General features: G+C 51.4%; 1 protein-coding gene across 8 annotated transcripts in view; it reads right to left on the bottom strand.

The window, feature by feature from the left end:
- DIS3L2 (DIS3 like 3'-5' exoribonuclease 2) overlaps window positions 1–27,102 on the bottom strand; it is a 351,641-nt gene that overhangs the window by 26,382 nt on the left and 298,157 nt on the right. For all 8 annotated transcript variants that reach the window (XM_019838866.3, XM_011285625.4, XM_011285626.4 and 5 more), the window contains one exon: window positions 20,141–20,220. In XM_019838866.3, the coding sequence (XP_019694425.2) occupies window positions 20,141–20,220 (80 nt within the window). The remainder of the gene's footprint in view (window positions 1–20,140; window positions 20,221–27,102) is intronic.

Here is a 27,102-nt window from a genome sequence, read left to right as displayed (position 1 = left end):
CCGCCCAGTGCCCTACAGAGCCTGCGTGGTTCCCCGACTACAGCTGCCCTCCCATGACCAGGCCTCTCATCTCGCCGTGCAGCTACTGCGGCGGGGAGAGTGACCGTACTCCCTGGTTAATGGCGTCATGCTTGTCCACTTACATACAGCCCACAAATCTCTGTGAAACTCAAGCCCCGTTCCTCATACGTCCCATCTGTGTACTGGTGGTATTACTGCTGAGTGGTCGTTTGCAACAACAGACAGACCGGATGCTAGTTCCGCCAGGACGTCCTTGCAGGCAGTGTGCAGATCTCAGCGGTTCCACGGCCAGCCTCGCACAGAGACTGGGTGCTGCTCCTCGCCCTGTGGCTGTCTGCCTGGGAATGGCTGCAGCCAGCCGTGCCGGGATGAGTGGCTCTCACCCCGCTGAGCGTCCAGGCAAGCTGCGCCTACCGGCCCGGCCCTGAGGGTTCTGTGGGAGAAGCGGCATGGTCACTGTGCATGGGCACGTGCACTGTGCAAGGGCTGTGAACGGAGCAAACCCACCCCTGTGCTAGATCTCCAGGAGGTACTGGGAGAGGCATTCGGGGTGGGGTGGGCAGAACCATTCTCCTTCCATCCATAAGTCTCTCACTCCAGCAAGCCTGACGAGAGAGAACACGGCCCTGTTGAACCAGGTCACCGGGGCCTGGCCAGCCTCCTCTCTCCTGGCTCCTGTCTCCCACTCTCATCCCGCCACCCTCCACAGAGAGACTGCCTCCCCTGGGTGGGCTGGGCTTCACCGGACCTGACGCCCTGCAGGGCCTCCCACACCAACACCCCAAAATCACAGGCACCGGGCAGCACGGCCTTTCCCACACGGGACGCGCACGTCACTGGGAGCCTGCTCTCCACACCCTTTGCGCACCTCCGCCATGGCCTTTGTCACTGCTCAAGAACGTGGTTTGGGATACCTGCCTTCCCCCACGGGCCCTGTGCTCCGGGGAGGAGGGTCTTTCTCACTGCCTGTAGCAGCGTAACAGCTGACACTAGCAGGTGCCCGATACAGTCTGCTGGATTAGCAAAGGAAAGGTGTCTAGGTCTGGGCTGAAAACGCCTGGGAACTGGTTCTCTAAGACACGAGGCACGTGGGCAGGCCTCGGGGCCCCTGCTGGCACGCTAGTGGGACAGGACACGACCGTCTGGCACGTAACACAATTCTGAATCCACTGTGGTTTCCTGATGATTTCTGTGCTTCCCCTGCTCTGGCCCATCTTTATCAGGGCTCCGACCAGTGCTGGCCTCAAGCCTCCTCGGAGGCTGGGTGAGGACGAGAAGGATGCCCGAGGGGGACGGGAGCGCTCCCTGTGGGCGGGCAGCTTCGCTTTCTAACTGGGCACGGCAGCAGTCACAGCCTCCTTCTTGCTTGCTAAAGCCGAGAAGCAAAGGCAGGGAGCCGTCCACCGCGTGCTGCCTGGGCAACTGTAGGCAGGTCAGCCTCTCTGACCTCCGCTCTCTACGCCACGGAGCTCCTCTCGTGAGGATTGCAAAAGAGAAAGTCTCTCAGGGCCTGGCAGGCTGTTAAGTGCTCCATAAATATTAATTACTATTACCATGAAAACCTTAAGGTGACAAGAGTCTGGTGTTACTCAAAAAAAGACATGTTAGGAACACAGAACACGAGCAGGAGAAGAGCAGGAACAGCCGGCTTCACGGAGACAGTCACGTGGTGGTTGCTGGGCAGAGAGCACGTCGCTGCCCTCGGCTACGGAAGGTGAACACACACTCACCCCACCCCCCATCAGAAGTTTCTTAGGGTCCTAAGCTGGTTCTTCCCTGGGGCTCCCGCAGCAGTGCTCTTAGCACTTGGGGCAGTGGGTCCCTGAGAGGGCCGAGGAAGGTGGTTTCACGAGCATCCCCACCCTCTACCCCCCAAAACGTTCCTATCCCATTACAAGGAGTTCATGGGTCACGAAGCGAAAGGCAGCTTCAGGCCACAACCGAGTACTGGATCTGAGGCGACAAGTGGGCACATAATCGACATAAGAGTTAATTTTGATGACACCACTGGTTGGAAGATATGCTAGGAAAAAGGCCCAAAGAAGGGAAGGATTCCTTCAGCTTCCGGAACAGAACACTGAGGAAGCAGATTTTTTTTTAGAATCTTTGACTCAAAAGCGGGTGACCCGTTCAATGGTGTGTCATGTACACTGAAGAAGAACGAGAGCAAACTTACTTAGATGAAACCAGACGGTGGCTGGAAGTGAGGAAGAGCCTCCTAAAATGACAGGTGCACCAAATAATTCAGTTCACGGCTGATTTTTACAAGCACAACAGGGGCGCCTGGGTGGCTCAGTCGGTTAAGCGTCCGACTTCGGCTCAGGTCATGATCTCACGGTCCGTGAGTTCGAGCCCCGCGTCAGGCTCTATGCTGGCGGCTCAGAGCCTGGAGCCTGCGTCGGATTCTGTGTCTCCCTCTCTCTCTCTGCCCCTCCCCTGCTCACGCTCTGTCTCCCTCTGTCTCCAAAATAGAAACATTAAAAAAGAAAGAAAAGCGCAACATTATCGTGCTTATCTGGAACTCAACCACGTGTGACCTTGAGTATTCCGTGCCCGGGCAGAAGCAGGAAATAAGCGACAAAGCCTGTGAGGGGCTGACACAGGGGCTAGAGCCAGGCGGCCAACGTGGCCCACGGGGAGTCCTCCTGTGCTCCTCACCCAGAGCCTTTCCTCTTCTTTTTTTAAAAAAAATTTTTTTTTTCAATGTTTATTTTTGGGACAGAGAGAGACAGAGCATGAACGGGGGAGGGGCAGAGAGAGAGAGAGGGAGACACAGAATCGGAAACAGGCTCCAGGCCCCGAGCCATCAGCCCAGAGCCCAACGCGGGGCTCGAACTCACGGACTGCGGAGATCGTGACCTGGCTGAAGTCGGACGCTTAACCGACTGCGCCACCCAGGCGCCCCTGAGCCTTTCCTCTTCTTGAATGACACTTCTAACCACTCGACTCAGCTCCCTGGTTCCACACCCCCAAGGGGCCTCATGCTCCTGGGCAGCAGTGAAGTGACAATGTGCCCTGCCTGACACAGGCAGATGGGGCAGGGACCAGTAAGGTCGAGTGACAGTACACAGCACCATTTAGTGCTGGAGGATTCAGCATTTAGTGTGGAGGAAAAGGGCACGGCACGGTGTGGCAGACCCCAAGGAAAACACTTTTCTATCACGATATAAACACGGTGGATAATCCCACGTTATTAGAAAGGGTCACGTTTAGGTCCAGTTAAAGCGAACAGTAGGTGCAACAATTAAAACCAATTTTTGGTGCTTGCAAGGACAAATCTCTTTCCAGGCGAAAACATGGTTCTAGAGAATAGATCCTTAGGTTCCAGACTGCTCAGACACTAAGGTACTTGTCTAAAAGATCACAGCTGTGTCACACACTAACGAGAAGATACCCCAGACGTGCAGCGAGGAGGCCATGCGACAGTCAGGGCTCCCAGGACACAGAGAGCCTGAATGCCCAGGCACCCCGGCATTCAGAGAGGGGGTTGGTGACGGGCGGGCGTGGTGCCCCTGCCTCCGTGGGCCTCACTTCCAAGTGCTCCCTGCAGCCCGTCACAGGGTGACGCGAGGGGGTCCTCGGCCCCCAGAAACGCGCTGTGTCCTCTGCCATCGCAGCCCACTGTCATGGCCGGCCCTCACGCCCCCGTGACTGTCGTGGGCTTTGGGGGCGGACCCCGCGCCTCGCTCATCTTCCACCTGGAGCCTGGCCTGGCAGTGCCTGGCAGGTCCTTGGGGCAGACATGGGGTCACCTGAGGTCGGCTTGGGGGCAGCTCCTGGTCAGTGGAGTGGTGCACGTGGTGCGTTCTGGGTCTCGGGGAGGCCTTGCTCCGCCGGGTTCTCTGAGCAGCTGCGTCAGCTGGCCACTTCCCGTCACATGACTCAATGGCCAGGAGCTGGGAGCCTGCTCTGAGTCCCTCTGTGGGATCTTTCCTCAGCTGGGCGCCCGCCACAGAAGCAGCGTGCTCAGAAGGGAGAGTAAATCATGTTCAATGCCTCTTCAATAAATGAGGCAGCCTCTAAGTGATTTATATCAATTGATGGCCTTTGTCATCAAGCACAGCAATTCCTTCAGGCTCTGGAGGCTTCCTGCCCAACCACCGAGAAAAAGCCACAATGCCCCAGAGAGCCGGGGAGTGGCAGTGGAGACAGATCGGGAACACTTCCCCACGGAGAGCACGGCCAAAAGCTGAGCGAGCCAAGCACGTTCTGGTTACCTGCCAGGCAGCTGCAGGAGGTGACAGCCACGGGCACCTTTCTTTAGGCTCGGAGCCAGCATGCAATCCTGTGGCTTGTTTTTTGCATGGGCTAACCTCCCTGAGAGGATCTCAGGCCTCTGCGGCCTGGGCTCTGGACTTCCATGTGCCCAAGAGAGGGTGTTTATGCAGAAGCGCTTGCTACTCTAAGTATCCAAACACGGCCTGGAGTCGGGCGCAGCCCAGCGGCGTGGAGGAAGCTGGGGGTGATGCGTCACACGCCAGGAACTGAGTGGGCATATTCATCAAACAGGGGACTGGCCCGAACATCGCCAGCCTCTTCTAGAACCCGCTCAAGTCTTGGAAAGGGACAGGCCCCCTTGGGTTTAAAAACTGCCCGGTTGAGCTATCAGCCCATACAGCTAGCCTTAGGGGTAAAAGAGCAGTCTTCCCTACAGGGATGCGGAGAAAGAGACCCGAGTTGTGCCAGAAAATTCTGGAAAAGGTATGGATGTGGCAGGTAGAGATATAGAGAAAACAAATACGCTAATTCTCTCTTCCTGGTCAAAGCAGGTCACCACATGCTAAAAACAACAACTGCAGAGCTCCAAGGCCCACTGGGCCGCTGCGGCCCCAGAAGGCCCCCTCTAGTATGGAGAGGCTGACGTCCACCGCAGACGGTGAGTAAAGGGAAAGGCAAAGTTGTACAAAGGACATTGAATTCGAGAAGGAGAAAAAGTTGTTTGCTTAATGTAACCCTGTGCTAAATCAACCAAAGAAACATTTACTCTCTTTAGTAAGGTCTTTGAGAGTTTCAAAGTATTTAGTTTCGAGAGTTCTCGGTGTCCTAGAATTTTCCGTCTTGCAGGGAAATCTCACGGGTCACTCTTGGGTACTTATTTGGGCTGTAAAAGGAGGGGTGTGAGAATAACGGGGCCACTCGCCCTGAGCAGGTGGGCTCAGGGAGCCCTGGCCAGCCCGGGGCCTGTTTGGGTTTGGGTCTCTACCCTCCCTGCACTCTTCCTTCCTCTCTGCACATCTCAGCACAGAAAGATTCTGAGTCTCTGCGCAAGATTCACCATCCTCCAGTTGGGACAGCTGACACTTTTATAAAGGGCTTAAGCATACAGTTCGAGCCCACAATGCGAGATGCCTGACTGGGAGGAAAGCTCTCGGTCCCCACCTCCCATCCCCTGGCATCAGACAGGAGCTCAAGTGGCAGAAGCCAGGGAAGGCCCTGGCCTGATGGGTGGCTCAACAGGTGGCTGAGGAGAGCTGCAGGTACAGCCCCCAGGGTCTCAGGCAAGCAGGGAGGGTGCCTGTCAGTGTGAGACTCACAGCTGCCCAAGTTCGCTTCCATGGCAACGGAAGTCAGAGAAAGGTCGGATGGGGCAGATGACGGTGATATGAGGAGATTTGTAGGAGGAGAGAGAAAAGATGTTAAATATACCTGTGAGGCGGTTTAACAACACTTCTCTTGGAAATCTGTGACAGAAGTGATATTTCTGTGACCTTGGGGGTTTGACATTCAATATTCTACCAGGCATTGTGGGAGTGGTAAGAACAGTCTGGGCTTTGGGTCTGACAATCTGTTTGAATCCCTGGTCAGCTACAGGTCCTTCCGTAGAATGCACAAGGCAAACCTTCCCTCACCAAGTTAAAATGAGACGTGGTCTTGTGGCAAACATTGGGTTTCTGTTCTCTCGAATGAAAATACTGATTCCATTCACCTAGCTCCTGGCCTATAGACCACCGCCGCCACGTTTTAAACCTAAAAGTATTTCCAAACCGAAAGCTCCCCTTGGGGAAAAGGAAAATCAAATGTACGCTAAAGGCACTTCCAGGGTGAGTTCTCATACTCTTATGTGAGTCTGTGGTAAAAACTTCTCTTTCTGAAAACGTAACAGAAGATGATGGGGGAACAGAAGGGCAAAAAAATAGTTACAAACAGAGAGGGAGGGAGGCAAACCGTAAGAGACTCTTAAGTGCAGAGAACAAACTGAGGGTGGATGGGGGTTTAGGGGAGAGGGAGAAATGGGTGGTGGGCATTGAGGGGGGCACCTGTTGGGATGAGCACTGGGTGTTGTACGGAAGTGATGAACCATGGGAATCTACCCAAAACCAAGAGCACAGTTTACACACAGTATGTTAGTCAATTTGACAACAAATTGTATTAAAAAAAACAACAACCCAAAACTCATCTGTCTGTGACCGGGCACAAGACACGGATACCTGTTATCATCACTTCCATTAAACACTGTACAGGGCAATAATGTAAGAAAAAAAATACATAGTATGAGAATCAGGAAGGAAAAAGTAAAACTGTCACTATTTGCAGATGACATGAATGGGTATATAAAAAATAAAAAAGGATCTATAAACAAATGATTCAGGTTTAGTAAATAAATTTAGCAAGACCACTGGATACAGGGTCAATACAAATAAGTTGTATTTCCATATATCAGCAACAAGGAAAAAAGGAAATTCATAAATACCTAAATAAATTTATATGAATACCTAAATTCATAAATACATTTAAAACACTATGATAAACATCAAATGCCTAGGAGTAATCTAACACAAGATGAGTAAGACTTCTACACAGAAAATTATAAGACAATATTGAGAAGAATTAAAGATATAAACAGATATCTAAAGAAGATATAAATAAAGAACAGGATATACCACATTTGTAGAGTAGAAGACCCAGTATCTTAAAAGTACCATAAAATCCCCAATTGATTTGTAGATGCAGAGCAATCTCAATATAAATCCCAGCAAGTTTGTGTGCATGTGTGTGGCAACTGGCATGTGTGTGGCAATCTGATTCTTTTTTCTTTTAAAAATTTCTTTTAAAAATTGAGACAGAGAGAGAGCATGAATGGGGGAGGGTCAGAGAGAGAGGGAGACACGGAATCTGAAACAGGCTCCAGGCTCTGAGCTGCCAGCACAGAGCCCGACACAGGGCTCGAACTCACGGACTGTGAGATCATGACCTGAGCCGAAGTCGGCCGCTTAACCGGCTGAGCCACCCAGGTGCCCCGGCAATCTGATTCTAATATTTATATGGAAATGGAAAGGGCCAAGAACAGCCTGGGTGTCCTTCACAGAAGAGGAAAAGGCGGAATATGCAGCTCTACCGGAGAGCAAGACTTTTAACAAAGGTGCAATAATGAGGACATTGGCACAAGAGTAGACGTTCAGATCCGTGAAATGAAACGGAGTGCGGAAACTGACCCGTGCGTTTATGGACCCTTCGCTTCTGACAAAAGTGGCACTGTGAGGGCAGTGGGGAAAGTCATTTTACAAATGATGCTGGTTCAGTTAGATAAACATGTGGGGAAAATGAAACTTTTATACCATATTCAAAAATCAGTTCTTTTTAGAAAAAAAATATTTTTTTTTTACATTTATTTTTCACAGAGAGAGAGAGACAGAGCACAGGTTGGGGAGGGGCAGAGAGAGAATGAGACACAGAATCTGAAGCAGGCTCCAGGCTCTGAGCTGTCAGCATAGAGCCCATCGTGGGGCTCAAACTCACAAACCTTGAGATCGTGACCTGAGCCGAAGTCAGAGGCTTAACTGAGCCACCCAGGTGCCCCCATCAAAAATCAATTCTGATTACATTATAGATGTCAAATAGAAAGGGTAACACCATAGAGCTTCTAGAAGACAATGCCGGGAAATTCTGATGGTGAATTTTGTGTCAATTTGATTGGAAGGGGAATGCCCAGATTAAACATGATTTCTAGCCTGTCCGGGAGGGTGTTTCTGGCATGTTTATAAGCATCTGAGTCAGTGGAGTCAGTAAAACTGACCTTCCTCCCAAATGTGGGTGGCCGAATAGAACAAAAGGCAGAGGAAGGAGGAATTCATCCCTGTTCCCCCATCTCACTGCTCGGGCAAGGCATCTTATCTCTTCTTCCCCTGCCCTCAGGCTGGAGTTGACACCACTGACTTTGCTGGTTTTCAGACCTTCAGACTCTGCTAGGTTACCACCAGTTTTCCTGGTTCTCCAGCTACTAGATGGCAGATCATGGGCCTTCTCAGCCTCTACGATCACATGAGCTGATTCTTCACAATAAATCTCATTTTATATAAATATCAATATCAGTGTACTATATTGATTCTGGTTCCCTGGAGAACCCTGATACAAACAAGTCTTTAGCATTTTGCTACAGGTTTCTTAAATGGGATGTAAAAGAATTAACAGTAAAGAAAAAGATTGCTACGCTGAATATTGAAAAGAACTATATTGAAGTGTTCACTAAAATTCCACCAAGAAGAGTAAAAGAGCACGCTACTGAGTAGAAGATGTTTGCAACATGTATAACCCACAAAGGACTCATAATCAGAATAGACAGAACAATCAATCAACAAGAAAAACAGAAAACCCAGTAGAAAACTAGGCATGAAATTTGGAAAGGCGCTCTGCTGAAAGGCCACTGCTCGTGTGTTAAATGGGTACAACCACTTGGGAAGATTGTTTGGCAGTATCCGCTAAAGGGGCTATTTTTTCTGTGACTCAGCAACTTCATTCCTAGGTACATCCTCAAGAGAAATGCATGGGTATAATCACCAAAAACATGTACAAGCAGAATGATTTATAATAACTCTAACTGGAAACAACCCAACATTAACTGAATTCACGTACACTGACAACTCGTGATGGATTTACACAAAGTCTTCCAGTGATGAAAATGCACGGACATGGCTAGACGAGGCAACAAAGATGAGCTCTCACAAACATAATGCTGAAAGAAAAAAGCCAGACATGGAGGAGAGTATACTCAATGATTCCATTCATCTAAAGTTCAAGTCCAGGCTAAACGCACCTACACTGTTAGAAGTTATGATGTGGATTCCTCTTGGGAGGAGAGGTGGGCAGGAGGGAAGCTCCCAGGGGCTGAAATGCTCAATTTCTTGACTTGGGTCATGCTTACGTGGGTTTGCTCATGTCTAGCGCTCCTCTGATCCAGGTGAACACAATTTGAGCCCTTTTCCTATGCACGTCACAGTTCCAAAAGAAGTTTTCTAAGTGAATTTATCGTAGACATCTATTTTCACTATTTCCAGTGTGCGCGCTGTGGAAGAAACCAGTGGGGTGGACGTTAAGTCCCCCTCCACGCTGTGACGTGGATTAGCGTGCCCGCACACGCGCTGACGTGTCGGCACAACCTCCCCACTGTGGCTGGCTCCCACATTTTCTCACTCTGATCAGTTCTGGCCTTAGAAAGCCAGCAGGAACTAGGGGGCTAGTGGTTTCTATTAGGGCTGAGCACCCCTGGCCCGGCCGCATGGGAAACCTCTGCTCAGGCGATTCAATCCTCTAAAGCATGACTTCAGGCTCCCTGCCTCCCCAACTCTCTCAGTAGGTAGAGAAAGCGTGCTGACTCAAATGAGCTTCTCCCCGCCCTGGCCACCTGTGGGTTGCTTTCCATTTGTGGGAAATGGGGTGGCTGCAACCCGGGGGTAATGTCGGCCAGCCAGGAGGCAGCCACGCTGACCCAGGCCTTGCTGCCCTTGCTGCCACGGACCCGAGGGCGGTCCGGCATCACTCTGTGAAGCGGATCCAAGCCCCGCCTCCGCCATGTATCACGTGGCCGAGGTGGTATCCCAGGGAGAAGGCTGCCGGCTCTACCTCTTGCTTATAGCTTGACCTTGGGCAGGGCACCGCTCAGGGAATTGGTTTCCCTCGCAAAAGAATGGGAGTGTTCATCCCACCTTCCCTTTCTATAGGGAAATCTGAGGTCAAATGAACACCGAACACCGCACTTTGGCATCCCAGGTGTCCTTGTTGCTGTGTGGAGTGAGGTGGCGGGAGGGGCCGGCGAGCCACCCACCATCTCTCTGCACGGTGTGGAAGGGAGAGAAGCGTACCCTCCACCGATCACCACTTCGACGACAGCAGCTTAAGACGAGGTACGCCTGCGTTGCGCCAGGCTGAAGCTGTGATGGGGAACGGTGAGCTCACCACCTGCCCTGGGCGTGGCCACCTCCAACGGCGCGTGACAGCTGCGGGCCTGCTCCCACGAGGTCACCCCTGGCACTTCCCTCTGGTTGCCATGCCTCCAACGTCCCTCCTCCCCCTGAGTTTCCAGCTCCCCTTTCTCCTAAGCAAGGGCTTCACCGGGAACGAGAAGGGCTTTCTTCAGGCAGAGCGGGCAGTGTCGGTGGGAGGGCTGGGGTCTCTCGGGTAACCTGCTCAGCCTGAGGAACTGGCATCAGGTCCCAGGTGCAGACACGAAGTGTCATTTCCACAGCACCGGGAAGTGTTGGTGTTGGTTTGAATTGTCGGGGCTGCCGGGAATTACCCCCTCTGCTTATTTGAGGTGAAGGAAGAACCAGAACCCAGCAGAGGGAAGCGAATTCCGCTCGCGTCGTAGCCAGGAGCCCCCGCTCTCTCGCCTGCCCCGGCGTGGCAGCTGTGAAGAGGCAGACCTCCCGCCACCGGTGCGTAAGCTGCCTTACCGCGGGGCTGCAGCCCCCCCCCCAACCCGCCACTGCATTGGTGCGGAGCCCCACCTCCCGAGGCCTGCTCCCAGCTAGTGACCGTGACCTCTGACACGGTGACTCTGGCTCGGCGACTTCCCGTAGACTTGGCTGCGGCCTCAGACCCTTCCTGGCCAGTCCTTCTCCTCCACAGGGGCCGGACTCGCATCGAGGTCTGAAGACTCCCTCCCTGCCCTCTCCTGCCTTCTTCCCTTCTACTGACGTGGTCCCGGCACCTGCCTGTCGGCCGATCTGAGCTAACACGAGCAGTACTGCAGTGGACACAAGAAGACACGCAGAAAGAGGGAGTTTGGGGACTGCTCACTCACTACCTGGCAGGCAGAGGGGCCGCTCTCCTGAGTGCTGCACGGGGGCACGGAGAGTGCCTGGCACAAAATGGCGGCCAGACCGCTCACAGATTTTGCCAGCGGTGACCCGGGAAAAAGCTTTTGCTTGACCCGGTGTCAGGTCAAGCATTTGAAAGCCTGGGAGGCGTGGTGTCCACCAGGACCGTGAGGTCGGCTGGTGACCGTGAGGTATGGCAGACTGCGCGTCCTCGGTCAGAGGAGGAGAAGCGGAACAGTCAGAGGGGCCTCTTTGGCAGCTTGCGAAAACATGGCCACGCTTCCCTCGGGAGGCTGGCCGTGTCCCTGTGCTGGAGACACGCACAGGTCCTCCTCTCTCCCCAGGAGCATCCCCTACCTTCTTTCTGGGCTGCCAGGCCCCTGACTAGGGTTAAGTGCCAGGGTGACAGACACGCTGGGGATGTACTGGGCCGGATAAGGGAGGAAAGAGATGATACGCAGAGACTGAGAATGAGCCAGCAGGACTTGAGGGTCTTGACCAAAGGGGCCAGGAGACCAGAGATGAGGAAGAATTCACGGATTCGGGGTATTTCATGGGACGTACAATTTAGCACCTTGGCAGGGACCCCAGGGGGTGGGGCACACTTGCTCCTGGGGTGGTCCTGAGAAGCCCAGAGAAAATGATACTAAGGCCGAGTGATGTGGAAAGGCATGAACTGTCCTGGCGACAGCAGAGGCAGCAAGAGAGAGGCGGAGGGAAGGGGCCGTGCAGAAGACCCAGCAGGGGCCCACGTTCTGTGGGAGCACCCGCGGGACACTCCTTTACCAGGGTCATCGGCGCCGCACCGGCGAGAGGGACACCAGATCACTAAGGAGTCTGCTGGCAGCCTTCCTCTGTAGACCAGAGAGGACAACGGGGTGGGGGGTGGGGGGCAGCCACAGAGCTGGGCTCATTAACACTCGTCGGGATGACGGCGCCTGAGGAACGGGAGGTCAGGGGTAACGAGGCCTGAGCCCCTCTGAACCCCCAGGGCCAGCTCCTGCCAGGGTTCTTTAGACTCCAAGTGTGAAGGGGCCAGCAGATGAGAGGAGCAGTCATCTCGGGGGGGGGGGGGGGCGGGGCGGGGGGAAGGGAGGGATAATCAACTCAGATCGGAGGAGGCGCAGGCAGGGAGGCACGTGGAACTTGGGGGCCTTCCTGGTGCCCCCTTGCTCCACTGTGAACAGACGTACAGACGTACGTGCCAACGCTGGCTTGAGAAGGATATGACAGCCAAGGGCTCAGAGACCTCGCGATGCAGGTTTGGGTCAAACCACCAGCTAAGCTGCCAAGACCTGCTGAGGCGCTGGCTGAGGGTGAGAAGAATTCGGGAGGGACGCTGGGGGGAGAGGGAGGGGAGGAGCGGCGGGGGCCCCGAGTCCCACTCCAGTAATGGAGGCAGCTTGTTCCAGTAGTTTCTCCCGTGGAATCTCCTCCTTGGGAAGAGGCGGGAGCCGCAGGGGAGTTGCTCCCCACGGTGGAGGGCAGAGGCGGATCTGGGCGGCGCAAAGGGTGGGCTGGGGCCGCCACGAGGAGCGCGGCAGGGATCTCCACGCAGGACGGCTCCCACAGGATGGGAGATTCCGCCAACGCGCAAACCCGGTTCGAGGCGGCTCCACTGGCCTGGCTGAGCCTCTGCCCGCCGGCCCTCCTTTCCTCTCCGCCTCCTGCACAGGGGCAGGCCGTGCCTGCTCGTGTTTCCTCCCTTCATCCCCCTGTGCGTTTCTCACACTTAATCCTGTCTGGGAGGCTACTTGTCGGTGGACCTGAGCTGACCTGGCATGTCCTCCGTGATGAAAACAAGCGAGCAGGGAGAGAATCCCAGTGTGATGCTAAGCTCTGCCCGCCGGGTCCGCTCTGACCGTGCACAGCGTCTTGAGACCAAGAAGGCTGAGCCGGCCAGTCCCCTGGGGCAGCCCATCACGCCAGGGGGTCCTCAGGCCCAGAAAGTACTATGTGGCCAGGGGCTGGGGGAAAGCATCCAGGTGGGCTGGCGGGGTCCCGGGGCCCTGCCTCGGCCCCGGCTGTTGCCAGAAAGGCCGGCGGCCTGAGTGACGAAGCGCCCAGGGGCTGCAGGGAGCAGAGGACGCGAGGACCGGCGCTGCCCTCTCTTTCGGAAGGCTGCGGTGCCGCTGTCCTTCAGTGTGGGTTTATGACGGTGGGAAGGCACATCGGTTGAGGAACATGAAGCTTCCCACAGGGAAGCTTTCTCGGACGCCTCCAGGTGTTGGCTACCTGATACGGGTTTCAAGGTGCCAGAATGAGTCATCTGGCTAGTCAGAAAAAACAGAAGATTTAGTTTCATTAGTTCAGCGAACTAAGCTGTCCCACTGGCCGTGGGCGTCAAGGGGGTCTCCGGACCAGGGTGAGCCGCGGGCAGGGGAGGGCACCACCTAACTACAGCCTGGGTCTGCCAGGGCCCAGGGCATGAGCCACACGGGCGGGTACGGGTGAGCACCAGTGGCCACCTCACGCGTCACCTCATTCCACTCTCCCCCAAGCCGGAGATGTGTTGTCATCTTCATGTTCTCAACGGAGAGGCCGTGTCCCAGAGGGGACAATGACCTGCCCTGGAGGATGACTGGCAAAACTCAGATTTATGGTGACAAGTCAGGAGTTCCTTCTATCAGACCAGGCTGTCCACTCCCCCCAGGGGTCTGCAGGGATGGGAAAGCCCAGAATTTCCCAGACTGAGAGCTTCTAGGGCAGGCCTGCCAAGGAGAGGCTGGAACCAGAACCCCCAAGATTTATGTTGTGGAGAGAAAGGCAGGTGGTGCAAAGGCACAGCATGGGCTTTGGAATCGGCTTAGCGCTGGGGTAAAATCCAGGCTCTGCTCTTGACCACAGTGTGACCTTGAGCAAGTTAACCGCTCTCTCTCTCTCTTTTTTTAAATCTGTAAAATTATGAAAATAAGATCTGTCTTGAATGGTTTTGAAATTGAAAATAACCCAGGTAAGCCCAGAGCCCCATGTTGGTGATTTGTGGGCATTTAGGAGCTGGTAGCTCCTATCACCGTTACGCTGCATGGATCAGAAACTTGAGAGGGTCTGGCGTGGTTAATGCTCTTCGTAATTATCACTAGGCCTCACTATCCAGGCGAAAGACGGGAAGCAGTTGATGTAAATAATATATTTACAGAGTTAAATAAAATTTTTGCAGCTTCTTTGTTCTACATGTTAGTTTTCAGAATTTATAAACTATCCGGTAAGACAGTTTTCCCTGATGTCATGAGTAATCAATCCTTATCATAATTGTACAACAAATAAAAAGACAAAGGCTGGAAAGAGATTTGACTCCCTTGTAGCCAGGTTCCTTCTCTAAAAGATTAAGTTAGGTCCCCCCACCCACTCCCTTCGTCAAGTATTGGCTGCCAGGTCCTGGGCTAGGCGATGGGGGCACTGAAATGAACAAAACAAGGCCCCGACCTTACAAGGGCCCAGCCTGGTGGAAGCATTCAGAACCAATGCCTGAGCTATACCGTACTGTGCGGAATGCTGAAGTGGAACCAGACAAGTGAGGCACGGGACCACGGAGAAGGGACACTGGCCTCAGCTTCAGTGATGGCTATTAGGGCTGGAATGGCTTCCCGGAAGAAGCGATACTTGGCTGAGAGTGGAAGGAGAGGCAGATGGGTGGGAAAAGGGCTGTGGGAAAGAGTGGGGTTCTAGAAACAGGGAACAGCACGGTCGCACAGAGACATATCGCACATGAGAGGCTCAAGGTGGTCTGGTGGGGGTGGGATATAGGGGACACTGGAGCAGGCAAGGGCCTGATGGCAGAGCTATCTTGCTGGTGATGGAGGCTCAGCCCCTTCCATTAGCCCATCGGCCTCTGGGGGTCATGTGAGTGTTCACAGGGCCCAATACTACACTGGTACCTAGCAGCAACTCTCAGTATGCTTGCTGAATGAGTGAGTGTTCAGGTTCACATTTTAAAAAGTTCATTCAGACTTCTGGTTCTGACAAGATGGTAGACTGAACTGATGTGGGCCTTGTTCCCAACACAAACACAGAGAAAAGACAGATGAAATAGATGACAAGAATAATTTAAATACAAAACTGAGCATGAGAGAATAATGGGAAAATTCCCAGGTACCTGAACTAAAGAGCGAATGAAGTCAAAGGCAGAATCTTTATCATGGCAACTGAGGCTGGGATCATCAAACTCTGATATAGTTACAGGAGCTGGGATTTTAATGCCCACAGGAGGTGGAAGGCCAGGCCGGGGACCTGGAACCGGGAGCCTCACGGAACGTCAGGGATCCAGGAAGGGCTACTGGCCATCAAACAGGGCCCAGGGAGACCCTTCTCACAGCCCAGAGGAGGTCTGTGTGTGGTGTGGAGCGGAGGTTTCTCTGCAGAAAGGAGACCCCAAGCCCGCACTGCATGTGGGTAAGGAGGCTGAATATACACCACCCAGGTTCTGGGAATCCTGAGCCAAGAGGTTCACACCAAACTGGCTGAGCCTCTGGAACTTGGGGTCCCGGAAGAACTAATGCCAAGGCGATGAAAACACACACCTGCAACCCATTGGCTCCCACGGTGAAAACAATCCCAACTTCAGATGGTCTCCTGATAAAGAGTGAACCACCACCACGAGCCACCGTGAAGGCGAGGCTTCAGACACAACACGTGGGAGAATCGGTACCCTTAAGACTAGAAATAATCGAGCACTTGAAAGAGGCTATACGGATAAACAGAATAAATGAAGACACGAAAGGAACAGAAACCATAATAAAAACTAGGACGCTAAAAAACAAAAAATAAAAAATAACAGGCTGATTTTAAAAAGCTCTGAAGAGAACTCCTAAAAATTAAAAATAAAAACAAAGCCCTCAAATTTGGAAGGTGTAGTAAACAGCTGATTACGAATAGCTACAAGGAGATTTGTAAACTCGAAAACAGATGTTTTCGAGGAAGTGCCAGAACACAGCACTGGCAGAAAAGGAGACGGGAAAAGGAGAGGAAAGACAGAATAACATGGCAGGTTTCTAACAGGAGTTCTAGAAGGAGAGATCGGAGAGAATCAAAGAGATAGCAGAGAAGAGTTTCTGGAATGGGAAGAACGACACTGAATCCCCAGCAACATGATAAAGACGGATCTACTCAGACTGAATGCAGTAAAACTGCGGAACCCCAAAGACAAAAATAAAGTCTCAAAAGCCACCAGAACGAAAAGCCACGTGAACCTCTCTCAGCTGCAGAGGAGACAGGCACCCGTGTGGTGCTCCAAAGTCCCACAGCACTCAGCTCCCCCGCCTCCGCCCCATCAAGAGGCATCCGCATCACCCTGGTGGGACTGCCACGCGGTCTGCGGTTGACACACACCCCTCGAGGCTGTGGAGTAGGTCCAAGTCACCGTTGTCACCGTTTGTGCCCAGCGCCTAGCACAGCACGTGGTGTGGAGCAGGGGCCAAGGGAATGCATAGTAGTTCTCATGAAGCACATATTTGCTTTTTTGGGTCTGTTCTGCTCTGTGAAGAGATCTCCAAACCCCAGTGTGAGAAACACAACTCTCGATCAGTCCCGGATTCACTGGATTGCATGTTAAAGGCAGTGAAGCTTTCTGCAACAGGAAAAAAGAAGGTGGTCCCCAGGTCCATGGGGGTGACTGGTAGTACCTGTTGGGGTCGGGTTGCGGGGAGACCTCACATCTCTTAGGTGCAGCTTTGAACAGCTTTTGGGAGGCTGACGACATAATCTGAGCGAAAAGCTTTACTCCTCTAACCCCAGGCACAATAGGACAGCTTCTTTCCTCTAATGACCTCAAAGCTTTAAGAGTGTTTATGTGAACCGTGCCCTCCAGCTCAACAAGAGGCAGGGTCCAAGTCCGGCCACATATGGACAAGTCCCAGGGCCTGTCCTTGGAACTCAGTGGCAAGTATGAGTCCCTTTATGCAGATGGAGAACGGGATGACATCAGGCCCCAAATCGGGACTACCAGGATGGTCCAGGGAAGGAAGCGTCCAGGGAAAGCGTCCAGGGTAAGGGTAAGAGCGTCCAGGGGAAATAAAAGCAGAGTGCCTATTTTCAGGGCCGCTCCATTAAAAAAAATTTTTTTTAATGTTTATGTATTTATTTTGAGAGAGAGAACATGAGTGCACATGAGCGGGGGAGAGGCAGAGAGAGAGAGAGAGAGAGAGAGAGAGAGAGAATCCCAAGTAGGTCTGCACTGTCAGTGTGGAGCCCAACGAGGGGCTCCATCTCACGACCTGAACCGTGAGATCATGACCTGAGCCAGAATCAAGAGTCAGACGCTTAACCAACTGAGCCACCCTAGTGCCCCAGGGCTGCTCCATTTGAAAGGCAAGACCACTGGGGAGAACCATCCAACAGCCTCCATACTCACTCACAATACCTTCTTTACTGACAGATTGAATGTGGCAGAGATAAATACTAAAATGACAATGAATTATACTGTGGGACATACCCAGATAAAAGTAGTCATTTCATTAATTAATTGTACCAAACAAATAGTCAGATACCAAGCTAATTCTTTCACATACAGAACCTCATCTCTCTGCTGCTCTTGAATTCATGTTATTGGCTGAGACAACATGGGCCCCTTAGGGCCTGGGGCGAAATATCCTCATTTCCTGAACACCACTGTTATACCAATACTGGGATTGAGGCACTCCAGGGGAAATGACCCTAAAAGTGAACAGAGAAATACAGGGCAGCGCCTAGGGGAGAGGAGAAAGTCACAGTCAAGTTCACGGGATTCTCCATGCTTCACTTCACAATTCACACATGGGGAGAGGAGTCTGCCTTTAGACAGAGTGCATCGCACAGAGCTGAGGGCCGTCAAAGACAAGTGCGCCAGCCCCTTCCCTTCTCAGTACTCTGTTAGCTGCAGCGACAGCTCGCGGACGCAGCCCTGCCAGCACTGGGGAAATAGAACAGAATGGAAGTCATGAGATACATTCTGTTTGGGAAGGAGAGGCAATCAACACTTCTGTGGGCACTTGATACGATAGGCTGTGATGATGTCTTTACCAGGTCAGTCCAATCCCCATGACGATCATTCCCCCAGTTACGGCAGAAGGTATCCTTAGTCCCATTGTTCTTAACAGATGAAGAAACCGGAGGCTCAGACCTTAAGAAATTTGTCCACAAATTGAGAATGAACCTTCAGACTGCCTCCAAGACGAGCCAGAGAGAACCACAGAGAGGAGTCGCTGAGGCATCTGATGGCCATAGTTTCCCGGATCGTGGCTCCTATCTGCTTTCCTACACAAATGCTTTCAGTTACACGTCTCTGGGGGCCAAAGCTTACCAATATTTACACCCCTGAATTCTCCTCTTACGTTGCTTACTCTGAAAACATGCTAGGGGTTGGGGATTAGGCCAAGGAACAGAACTAGGCTATCTTTTCCTCTCGGCTCCGAAGACTACCTAAGCTGTGGCTGCCGTTGCACCTCTGAACTGCTAAGACATGAACCTAAAGGAAGGAAGGCCAGTGTCATCCTCCCTCTGGACAAAAACGCTGCCAACCTTTTTCCCAAAGAGGAGGGAGTCAGGTCAGAATTGGAGTCTGTAAACCTTCCGGGCTGAAAGATGGGTTTCTGCTGCCACGGTCTGTGTGCACCGACGAGGCTGCCGTTCGCTGCCACCAGGCAAAGCACCGGCCCGGGGAGCGCAGGCTGGCACGGACGGCAGCTTACGGCTGATGTTGCTCTTACGCCCTGGAGACGCTTGCATTTGCCACCAAGGAACTCATTCAGTTGTCCCCACCAGTCCCTGGACCTGAGAAGCCCAGCCCTGCTGCTCTGATGAATTAAGCATTATGAGAAGCTGTGACGGTATCTCTGACAAAACGGCCTAGAAACTCTGGAACTCCAGAAACAGCGCCATCCAAGAGGACAGACGGTGGGGTCAGAGGGCGCTTGGCCAGTCTTTCCTAAAAGACTAATTTGGTAGGAATGGAGGGTATGCAACACTTACTGTGGCATCCTCTAAAGATAAATTACAAACAAGAATAACGCCTTGAGGGTAATACGAATGGAGATTTGGTCATGAAGGCACCCGGTTGACCCACCTTCCACCCATAACAGAGCAAGAGTTCTTCAGGAAGACCCAAGTTTCTCTTCTGGAACGTATAGTTCCACTGGCATGTGCCCATTCGATTCCTTCCACTGGGTAAAATTAAACGCCCAGATAGTTAAACAATTAGCCCTCGAGTCCAGGTTGAGACCGTTCTTGTCATTGACTGGGGTTCCCAAAAGCAGCAACTTGGGACCACAACTGTTGTTCGTCTGTTCTCTTCCTAGAGTAAATGTGATGGTGCGGACTCTTCCTCACACAGCTGTGGCGGGCGCCCTCGGGCAAGTTACATTCCCTAGACTTTAGCTTCGGCAAACATGACAATGATGACAATGAATGAACAACGCTTCGGGTTGCTATGAGGATTAAGTGGGATAATGTCATATCCCCAGTAGTGTGCCTGACACACAGTAGGGAGGTGCTCACTAGTAGCTGCCGTTGCCGTCCATCATCATCACTGTCATTGCCATCGTCGGGCACTCACCACCACTTTCACGGCCTCACAGGCAAAACTCCGTGGCTAGAGAGGCAGTCTGTGGCGAAGCGGAGAGGTGCTATACAAGTATGCCAGGCGCCACCTTGCTAATCCTAAGATCACCGACTGAGATCTCTGTAAGTACCCAGAAACCCCCCAATTACAAAACTCGCAAGGTAGGCTAACACAGCAAAACCTGTCCACATACGTGTGGTCAGACGGAACACAGTAAGGGCCGAAGTCACACCGTGAATCAAGTTAGCAAGGACGTCGTTGGAGACGGAGTGGGGGTGGGTCCAGAGGAAAGCTGGAGCCTGGGAAGGAAGGTCTGCTTCTGCATATCTGTCTAACACATCCCATACGAGCACTTCCAGTCCCGTCTTTAGGAGCCAGATAGATTTTACAGGAGAAATACTTTTGTGCCAGCTATTTGCTAACAGAGTCCCCCAAAGTGTGCTTCTCTTCCCGACAATCCCTTTGTCGGAGAGGTCCAGTGTAAGGCAGCCCCTAGGCGCTGCCTCTCCAGGACATGGTGAGGGGACCCTCCTTCCCACCTGGGGTGGCTTACTTGTTGCTGTCACGGTACTCGTAGATGTGACATCCTTGAGGCAATCCAGTCTCGTGATCCAGAGTGAAAGCAAGTTTTAGCTGAAGAGAGAGAGAGAACAGAAAAATAATTAAGTCTAGGCTGCATGTTTTATTCATTCGGACGGCTGAAATGAAAAAAAAAAAAGCAAAATCACATTCCCTCCAGCTGACATGTTGTGGAGAACCCGGGCCTGTCACCTCTGGGAAGAGCCATGCCTCACGGGCCGCTGTCATCAGTGAGGACTGCTACTGGACTCTGCTTATTCATTCAGCAGGTAACCGATTATTTACTAAGCACTTACTTTGTGCCAGACACTGAGCTAGCTGATGGGGAAAGAACAGTGAAGAGAGGCAGAGAGGGGCCTCCTTCATGGTAGAGGTGGCAGATAATCAATTCACACGAATGAGTGAATGAATGAACATCAAGCTTCCAATTAATATAGGTTCTCTGAAGCAGGAAAAAGACTCCCGCATTTCGACAGAAGTAAATAGCCTGAACTAGACTGGGAAGGAGGGAAGGAGGAGGGGGTTAACTAAATTATGGGGGTGGAGGATGGGGAGAAAAGGAGATTCTCGCTGGCAGAGAGCACAGCATGTACAGAGGCCCTGATGCAGGAGTCCGGGCACTGAAGGGTAGCTGGTAAGCCAGAACCCAGTAGGTACAGGGGACATGGTGGTCAGTGATGCTGCAGAGGAAGGCCAGGGCAGAACCTCGCTGGCCCCCTTAGAATTACCCGAATAGCAAAAGAAAAGCCTTTGGTGAGGAATGGGTAGATGACATGATCAAAATTGGGTTTTATTATTATTTTTTTAATTTTTTTTAAATGTTTATTTATTTTTGAGACAGAGAGAGACAGAGCATGAACAGGGGAGGGGCACAGAGAGAGGGAGACACAGAATCTGAAACAGGCTCCAGGCTCCGAGCGGTCAGCACAGAGCCCGACGCGGGGCTCGAACTCACGGACCGTGAGATCATGACCTGAGCCGAAGTCGGACGCTTAACCGACGGAGCCACCCAGGCGCCCCATAGGTTTTAAAGATCTCTCTGGCTACTGTGTAGACAGCAGGCTATAGGGTAGAGCAGGAGGCCACCCAGCAGCGCGGGTGAGCAGTGATGGGGGCTGGGGCTAAAGGGTTGGGGAGGGGGCCCAAGAGGGAGAGAGAAATGGACAATTTAAGAATCTACCTTAGAAGTAAATGTTGAGGGGTACTTGGGTGGCTCAGTTGGTTAAGCATCCAACTCTTGATCTCAGCTCAGGTCATGATCTCACAGTTTGTGAGATCGAGCCCCGCGTTGGGCTCTGTGCTGACAGCACAGAGCCTGCTTGGGATTCTCTCTCTCCCTCTCTCTCTGCCCCTCCTAGCTCTCTCTCTGTCTCAAAAATAAATAAACTTCAAAAAAAAAAAAAAAGAAGTAAATTCTGAGAAGTAGAGGTGACAGGACATGCAGGGTTCCATGTTGGGGAGTGGTGAGGATGGAAAAGAAGAAATCAAGGACAGTTCAAGTTTTTGACTTGAACAGTCACTCAGGCGACTGTTCCACTGCTGAATCTGGGGGTGGCTAGAAAGCCACAAGTTTGATTTTGGACGTATTAACTTTGAGGCACTCAGTAGCTTTCTCTGATTAGGGATGACCAGGAACGAGAATCTGGTAATGAGGTCTTGGTTTCTTTCTGGATTCTGGAGGGGAGTGCTCAGGTGAGTGCAGAGCTCCATCTGGGTTTCTGGGAAGCAAGAACTCAGGGAGGTTGGGCGTGTCCTGCTAGAGCGGAGTTGGATATGGCAGCTTTCACATTTCTAGACCTAGAGCCAATTACTAGATTTACAAATTCACTGGGTTTTTAAAGCGCCAGGGAAATTTTAACTAAAATTAACTGCACATTAGGAGGGTACATTATTATAACTTTTTTTTTTTTTTTTAAACTGCAAGGCTGTTAACACAGATCTGCATCATTAGATGCTGGATGATTTTTCTCTTCCTTAGAGGGAAACAAGCTTGGAGGAATGGCTCGTCCTCTTACTGACCCAGATGAAAATACAAAAACAGAAACAAGCCCTTCTTCACCAACATGAAGCCAGGAACTTCAAGTCAAAGGCATGTTTTCCCTACAGAGCACTGCTTGGATCTTCCCAGCCCTCTTTCAGTAAAACAGAAGTTAAAAAAAAAAAAATCTATTAACTATACCGTTTTCTCTTTACTTCCCTCTTTGTAGCTGAGGCCAGGCCTATATTCATTTGGTCCATTGCAAAGACTGCACCACTTAGAAATTTTCAAATCCTTTGACTCAGTGATTGATGAATGTATGGTTTAGAAAAATTACCATAAATATAAGAGGAAAAACCATTCACTTCAGTATCATTTGTAAAACCGTTCACTTCAGTATCATTTATTGGAAAGACTCTAAAAGATAAGCAAAAGCAAAGTGGTTAGGTAAACTCTACTATATAGTCACATGCAGAAGAGCAGCCATGAAGAATTTTTATTAATCTAGGAAAATATCTGGAAAAAATCAGGATGTGTACTTGATTATGTATCAAGAAAACTATGTAAAAACAGAACAAAGACCACATAGAAGAAAGACTGGAAGGAACAATGGCAACAGTGCTCCTTTCCTTTCCTTGCGTTTTCCAAATTCTTTCCGATAAATGTGATGAGATATAAGCTGTAGTCTTTAGTCATAAAGGAGTTACGGGAAATTTCATTCTGGGGGATTCTTGAGGTCAAGAAACTGTGAATACAAATTTAACAGGTGAGTAAGTAGAGGTGGTGATGAGGCGGGGGAGAGAGGTATGGGACAGAAGAGTGCTCATACTTATTGAATGTAGAACTCATATTTATTGAATACCTACCAAGGAAAGGCTCTCCTTTACCCTGACCACAACCATCTGAATTAGGTATTACAATTTCCTTTTTACAGGGGAGGAACTTGAGGCTAAGAAAGGTTAAGTAATTTGTCCAAACCACAATTAGAATTTCAGCTAAAACCCACGCTCTTTCCACCTCACCGGAATTACAGGACTTGGTAATGGTCTGGATGTAAAGCCTGCCAGAGAGGGAGGCATCAAAGATGATGCTTAAGGTGCTCTGCCTTGGGCAGCCAGGGCAGACGGTGCCGTTACGCACCGTGACAAGGAGGAATGGCAGGTTTGGAAAAAGAGCTTGAGTTTAGTTTGGGAGTGCTGATTTTAAGGTGTCTGAGAGGCATCTTAGTGGAGATGAACAGTAGGCAGCTTGTATAAACAATTCCGAACTTTATAGGCAAGACTTATCTGGAGGTACAAATTTGGAAGCCTCTAAATAATAAGTAGGATGGTGACTACAGCCATTGGTGTGGATGGGAATGTCCTGAGAGAGTATGAAGAGTCAAAATGAGGTCTTTGACAGAACAGCTGTATTTCAGAGCTGGGCAATGGAGACTAAGAAGGAGTGGTCATGGAATTTTGAGTTATGATGTTACAGGAGCCAAGAGGAGAACATGCCTTAAGGAGGGAGCAGTCAGCAGCATTAAATCCTTTTAAGAGGGCAAGTAAGGGAGGAACAAACATCCAAAACAAAGAATCCATTGGATTTAGCAACAAGGACTCTCAGGAGGGTGGTGGGAGCAGAGATCAGGGTGTGATGGGGTGAAAAATGAGAAGATAAGGAAGTGGGGATCAGGAGCGCATGTAACTCTTTTAGCAAATTAGACGGTGGGGGCAAAGAGTCAAGGTGAATGGATTGGAACAGGACAGGACGATAGGACGGGGGCTTAACGGAGAGTGTATTGTTAGATAACAGGCTTGCTTGAATGCAGATATAAAAGACGCACTACAGAAGGAGGGCTCAAAGACAAAGGAGAGATGAAGGTAGTTGAAACATCAAGATGTCCGAGATGACAGGAGGGACTGGAAACCAACATACAAGTGGAAGGGCCTCTCTCCACTGCAGCAGTAGGGAAGGCTGGGCAGGGATGCGGATATATCTGTGGATGTGGCGGGGGTGGGGAGCAGGATGGGGGATGGTGGTGGTTTGGAATGTTCCAGTTTGATTTTTGTTCTTTTCTGAGAATTAGGAGGTCAAATTATCCTCAAGGAATGGAGGGTTTGGTGAGGGAAGGAAAGGAGGTTGGAGGAAAGTGATGAAGGCTTGAAATCGTTTCTTTGGAGAACAGGAAAAACCGTTGACCAGGGAAGAGCACGAGGATTGCCAGGGAGCATTAACGGTCCAGCTGAGGCCACAGGAACTGAAGTTACTGTAGCAACCATCTGCCCAGATGTTGATTTTTTTTTTCTAGCAACTTAGACATTGGCATGAAGAAAGTTAGGTTGGTCCAAAGCTGAGCATTTGCCAGGAAGGTTTGAGGGAAGAATAATGGAGCGAGGGAGTAGAGATACGATATTGGCAACAGATGCGCCAGAGACTCTAAGGGGGAACAGGCAAGAAATAAAAACGAAAGGGGCCGATGGGAAGGAAACAGAAAGATCCTGGTGACAGATGTCTTGTACGGAGCTAGTATTTGTCGAGCGTGTTCTCTGTCCTTAATCCTCTATTTAAACAGCCCTGTGAGGTTGGTTCCTATCCATATGTTACAGAGGAGTTTTCAGTATTTAGCCCAAATTAGCAAGTAAGTTGCAGAACTAAAGTGTGATCCACATTGCTAACCACTGGACAACACTGGCCTCCTGAGTGCCCATGAGGTCAAGGAGAGGAATTGTAAGAGTGTCCATGAGGGAGTGGGGAGCACTGGAGGCTGCAGTCAGAGAGGAAGCCACGTCTGACCTTGGAGACGGGCAGTCAACCTCAACATGAGTAGAAATCAAGGAATGGAGAGCTGGAGGTTGGGATGAAAAGGTCCTCCATGAGAGGTGTGAAATTCACCCAGGACAATAATACATTTCCCAAACGGATCCACAAAGTGTGTCACTGTGGGTGTATAGGTGTTTTGTAGGTACCTACACAAACGAATGGGTCCAACCGGCCTATGAGGCAGACCTGGGCACGGTATCCAGCAGTCATTTCCTCCTTCCCAGTGATGCCCTAGATTTGTTCAGCTAGTTACCCTCCCACTCAGTCCAGGGGATTCAGGGAGAAGCAGATCCAGTTTCCAGGGCTGGGCCTGACAGTTCGAAGGTAATCATATACACCTTTCAGTAAGGGTCAGGAACCCAAGCCAATCAGTGCCTGGCATTTCCTGGAATTGGAATTCCCTAGGGATTGGTTCAGGAATGGACATGTGACCTAACCGAAGCCAATGAGATATGAGGGGATGTTTGCGCTTCTGGGCATGAGTGGCCAGAGTTGTTGCAACTAGCTTGTCACCAGCCTAAGAATGAAGCCAACTCACAGACGAAGCTGGCCTTAAAGACCCGCGGAAGAGCAGAGTCATAGCCTTGACTGAGCCGTGCCTGGTCTCTGTCGGGCTTCCAGACCTCTACTGTTCACTAAAAAAATTTGTTTTAACGTTTATTCATTTTTTTTTGGGGGGGGGAGGGGCCGGGAGAGAGGGAGGCACAGAATCCGAAGCAGGCTCCAGGCTCCGAGCTGTCAGCACAGAGCCTGACGCGAGGCTCGAACTCACAAACCGCGAGATCATGACCTGAGCCGAAGTCGGACGCTCAACCGCCTGAGCCACCCAGGCGCCCCTTCTACTGTCAGACACATAATACGTCTACCCACTTCTTGGTTCCACTCTCCACAATGCAGCTGAGTTATCTTTCTAAAACACAAGCCTGATGACACTTCCCTCTTTAAATACCTTTGATGGCTTCCTTCTGTCTATATGCCACAGGTATAAAAATGAATTAAACAGCCTGGGATCTCTGGGGGTTGGCTGCTCACGTGAACAAAAATGGACTATAAAGAGGGATGGTGAGGGGGGCATGTGCTGAGGAGAAGGTGCCAACCAGGGAGGACCTCAGGGTAGGTGACGGGAGTCTTAAGGGAGAAACACGAGTCTGCCTGAACAGGGAAGGATGCCCCTAGCCCGTCTGCTCCTGCTGCAAAATTCCACGCACTTCTCCCACAGTGTAGAGCTCACTGTGTGAGTTTGGGTCATGCCATGTACTTTGACACCTCTGGCCCTTCCTTAAGCTGTGACTGCTTCTAGGAGCACCCTTTCTGTCTATGCCAGCAAGACCCTACACATCCTTTGAGCTTCTCTTTGTGAAAGTCAGTCTTTCATTCTTCCCTCCTCTGGTAACTGGAGGCAGGGCCTCTCTGCCCCGTGAGTCCGAGGGCTCAGGGTGGAGAGCTTCAACAGGCACCCTGGCACCCAGTGTCCCCATCACTGGCCACCACAGGTGCTCAACGCATGTCACTGAGCTGACCTGCTGAGACTCAGAGCATTTTGTTTACCTATCAACAACCGTCCAGTCACCCAACTTACAGCCAGAATCTCCGTCACCCTGAGTTTGTTTTGCGTCCTCTTACTTCGGTGAAGAAATTCTGCCTCACGTCTGCCCCCCTCAGTAACCGTCCCCCGATGAGAAGCAATGGCTCAAATCCCCTTGGTACCCAGGTGCTCCATTTCGCCAGCGCCTTTGAAGATGCACGCAGTCCCTCACTCAAGAATATGTACTGTGTCCCACGAGCCCAGCACAGCAAGGCAACAGGCAGGCCTACAGGCTGTGTCGAGACTGCAGGGACCCACCCGTGGAGCCGCTTGGTTTGGAATGCCCATCGCCACGACACTTCACCGGGTCCAGCTTTCCCTTTTCCAGAGGCAGCTGCCACTAGTCAACCTTTGCCCCGGGGAGGACAGTTTCCAATTGCACCACATTCCTGGTGCTGGGTGAGAAGAGAAGGAAGCCCAAAAGGCAGTAAGAAGGTTACTCGGTCAGCCTTCACCAGCAGAGGAAAAAGGCCTTTCAGTGGGTCTAGTTAGAGGCAAGGCTTTCCTCTGGACAAAGGCCAGGCCAAGCTCCCGTGGGCAGGAAATGGAAGAGCCTTTTACTTTCAGGGGC

Source organism: Felis catus, chromosome C1 (genome assembly GCF_018350175.1).
Source record: "Felis catus isolate Fca126 chromosome C1, F.catus_Fca126_mat1.0, whole genome shotgun sequence".
Taxonomy (NCBI): Eukaryota; Metazoa; Chordata; class Mammalia; order Carnivora; family Felidae; genus Felis; species Felis catus.
The sequence above is the reverse complement of the archived record's forward strand: the minus strand, read 5'-3'. Positions and strand labels throughout refer to the sequence as shown.